This window comes from Aplysia californica, unplaced genomic scaffold (assembly GCF_000002075.1).
Source record: "Aplysia californica isolate F4 #8 unplaced genomic scaffold, AplCal3.0 scaffold01491, whole genome shotgun sequence".
Lineage (NCBI taxonomy): Eukaryota > Metazoa > Mollusca > Gastropoda > Aplysiida > Aplysiidae > Aplysia > Aplysia californica.
Window position 1 is genome coordinate 885 of NW_004798761.1, and position 1,715 is coordinate 2,599.

The 1,715-nt window shown below is 39.9% G+C and overlaps 1 protein-coding gene across 1 annotated transcript in view; it reads left to right on the forward strand.

Moving 5' to 3' along the window:
- Nucleotides 1–301: 301 nt before the first annotated feature.
- Nucleotides 302–1,715, forward strand: part of LOC101864437 (turripeptide Lol9.1) — a gene marked incomplete at its 5' end in the record, with an annotated part of 4,472 nt that continues 3,058 nt past the window's right edge. The window contains one exon of the mRNA XM_005112919.2: nucleotides 302–523. Within this exon, the coding sequence (XP_005112976.1) occupies nucleotides 302–523 (222 nt within the window). The remainder of the gene's footprint in view (nucleotides 524–1,715) is intronic.

The window sequence follows — 1,715 nt, forward strand, 5'->3', positions numbered from 1 at the left end:
CCAAAATCTTTCCAGTCGCATCATCAAAAGGGGCGTACACAGATAACACACATGACTATCAAACTCCACCCACCCCTCCTGTCACCCCCCCCACCCCCACCTCCACCCAGACCCATGCCCGGGGAACACATGTGAAGCGCCCAAGGTATATAGTCTGTAACCAAACAGCTCTTCTGGAAAACAACCCGCCTCCAAAATCATTCCAGTTGCATCATCAAAAGGGGCGTACACAGATAACACACATGACTATCAAACTCCACCCTCCCCTCCTGTCACCCCCCCCTCCCCCACCTCCACCCAGACCCATGCCAGGGGCACACCTGTGAAGCGCCCAAACTGTGCCAAGTGGGCCCGGCCCCCGCCCGTAAGCCAGAGTGTCGCTGCAGCTACGTGTGTCCCACGGAGATCAACCTGGTGTGTGGCACAGACGGACGCACCTACAGCAACCAGTGTCTGCTCAGGAAGCAGGCATGCAAGTCTCGCGCCGACATCCGGGTCCTCTACAACGGAAAGTGCAGCCCAGGTGCGTTGTCATGGTGTCAAGTTCACACCTCCTCTTCCCCTCTTTCTTCTTCTTTTCTTTTTCCGCGATTTTTTTTTTGTGATTTTTTTTTTTCATTTTTCTTGTTTTTCAGGGGGGTTTTTTTTACCTCCTTCTTCATCAACAGCATCTTTAATTTAAAAAATAAAATAGAAACCGCTGTCTTTTTTTTTACTTACAGAGAAAAGCTCATTTTTATTTGTTTTCAACAAAAAACACGCTTTTTTTCCAATACAATCGCTTTTTTTCCCTTGTTTTTTCAAATGAGACCACTTCTTTAATTTTTTTTCCTCCATTTTTATTACTTTTCTTCTTTCTTTGTTTCCCTCTTTTAAGTTGGGCTGATGAGGAGGTTGTCTTGTGGGTATATTTCTCAATGTGTGACCTACTTAGACCTTGTTTGGCAATTTTTCTTTTTATTTCTAAAAATAGACAATATTTCAGTTTATCGCGTAGAGAAATAATATATCTTTATAAAACTACACTAAATACTCAAGTGCACACGCTTCTTTACTTTTTAGAATTTGCTTTACATTTTTCTTTCTTTTTTTCAAATTGGGTAATCTTTCTTTTCATTGTAAAATGGTTACCCATAACATATTATTACGGTAGAATCTTACTTTTCCTAGATCTAGACCTGACTCACATAAAACCTGGCCAATTTCTTAAAGGCTTAAACAGTTGTGACAAATCATACTCTTTCGGTTGTCTCAGCTTGGTAGCTCAAGGTATCTTTCTATCTCTGCTAACATTGTTCATGAGTTTTCAAAAATAAAGTCTCTATGCTTAAAACGAATGAAAAAAAAAACGATTAAGAATTTCTCTATTTCTCACCTCGAAACTATGCTCTATTATAAAATGTTTTCACTTTTGTCAGTTACGACGAAAATGGAATGTAGAGAATGGAATGTAGAGAATGGGATGTAGAGAATGGAATGTAGAGAATGGAATGTAGGGTGTAAGAAGGAACGATGATAAAGTCACAATAACGACGTTTCTGAAAATGAATTTTTAAAATTATGATAAGAATGAAGACTACACAGTTTAACGTTTTTAGCAGTAACCTTTTTTAGTTATTTTATCTTCGTTTCAGTAAATGTCTGATTTATGGTTCTCCTTCTCGTCTGGTTTCTCCTCTCTCTCTCTCTCTCTCTCTCTCTCTCTCTCTCTCTCT